Here is a 1,354-nt window from a genome sequence, read left to right on the forward strand (position 1 = left end):
CCCCCCATCCTCCAGCTCCACCCCCTTCGCCTTCTCCCGCGACCTGCCTTCTGTGATCCCCTGCCAGCGAACTGACCCTCCGCGGCCCACAGCAAGGCCATCCGGGAGGATACCGAGACCTTTGACAACTATGTGGCCGATGTGACGGCCCCGATGTCCAAGCTGCAGATCGGCGCCGAGCCGGTCACCGACGATTTGGTCGATGGTCTCCCGCGCGACCTGCATGACCGAATCTTCTCCGGGCTTGAGGTTACCTACGCCGATGAGCATGGCGCTGGTGCCGAGGCTCGCGTCGACCTGGCGATGTGGGTGCGTACCTCCCCTCCTCCGCCCCCTTGCCTTGGAGCTGCCGCATGCCCTTTCCTCTTGGCTGACTTGCTCCTCCCTTTGGGAAATTCCCCGGCCGCCTGCCTCCCTCCCCTCCGCCCTGCGAATGCAGAACTTCGAGCAGTGTGATCCGCGCCGGTGTAGTGGAGCCAAGCTCGCCCGCGATGGTGTTATCCGGGAGATCCGCGTCAACAAGCGTTTCCCTGGTGTGGTGCTCACGTTCGTTGCCTCTCCCTCCCTCCCTCCCCCCCCCCTCCCTCTCTCTCTCTCCCCTGCGCGCGCACATTTTTTGCGCACGCACACACACACACACATAGACACGCTTCCTGGCATTTCAGACTCTCATGCTGACCCAAATCCCTCTATTTCACACATGCGCAGCCCTAACGCCACGCGTGCGGTCTCGCCAGCTGACCGGGACATCGTCCTCGCCCATGGCGCCTGCGTGGTGGACTGCTCTTGGGCTCGTCTGCAAGAGGTCCCCCTGGTCAGCCTGAAGACCCCGCACCCCCGACTTCGTACGCCCGGCCTTGGCTGTCATCCCGCATGCTCCCTTCCCCTTCTCCTGCTTCGATACCCATCGAACTTACACCTCTCGTACCCCTCGCGACCACCCTTTCAAGTGCCGTTCCTCGTGGCCGCCAACCCGGTGAACTATGGCCGTCCGCTCCGCCTGAACTGCGCTGAGGCTCTGGCCGCCACTCTCTATATCGTCGGCCTGGATCACCATGCTGAGCGTGTGTTGTCTCGCTTCAAGTGGGGCATGCAATTCTACCACCTCAATCAGTGCGTCCTCTCTGCCGGGCCTGTGTATCACCCGAGGCCGTGCGCGCCCCACGGCTTCGCGCACCTTCCAACGCACACTAATCCATGCACACGCACACACGCACGCAGGGAGATCCTCCGCCGCTATGCTGCTTGTAAGGATAGCGCCGAGATTGTCGAAGTCCAGCAGCACTATCTCGAGGCGATGGCTCGCGAAGGCGAGGAGCGCCGTCAGGCCCGTATGTCTCTCTCTCTCTCTCTC

General features: G+C 63.1%; 1 protein-coding gene across 1 annotated transcript in view; it reads left to right on the forward strand.

The window, feature by feature from the left end:
• H696_03868 (pre-rRNA-processing protein TSR3) overlaps positions 1-1,251 on the forward strand; it is a gene marked incomplete at both ends in the record, with an annotated part of 1,403 nt that extends 152 nt beyond the window's left edge. The window contains 5 exons of the mRNA XM_009497729.1: positions 93-309; positions 440-546; positions 709-845; positions 951-1,135; positions 1,222-1,251. Coding sequence (XP_009496004.1) covers positions 93-309; positions 440-546; positions 709-845; positions 951-1,135; positions 1,222-1,251 — 676 coding nt within the window. The remainder of the gene's footprint in view (positions 1-92; positions 310-439; positions 547-708; positions 846-950; positions 1,136-1,221) is intronic.
• Positions 1,252-1,354: the final 103 nt, after the last annotated feature.

The sequence above is a fragment of the Fonticula alba genome, assembly GCF_000388065.1.
Source record: "Fonticula alba strain ATCC 38817 unplaced genomic scaffold supercont2.6, whole genome shotgun sequence".
NCBI classification, from domain to species: domain Eukaryota; order Rotosphaerida; family Fonticulaceae; genus Fonticula; species Fonticula alba.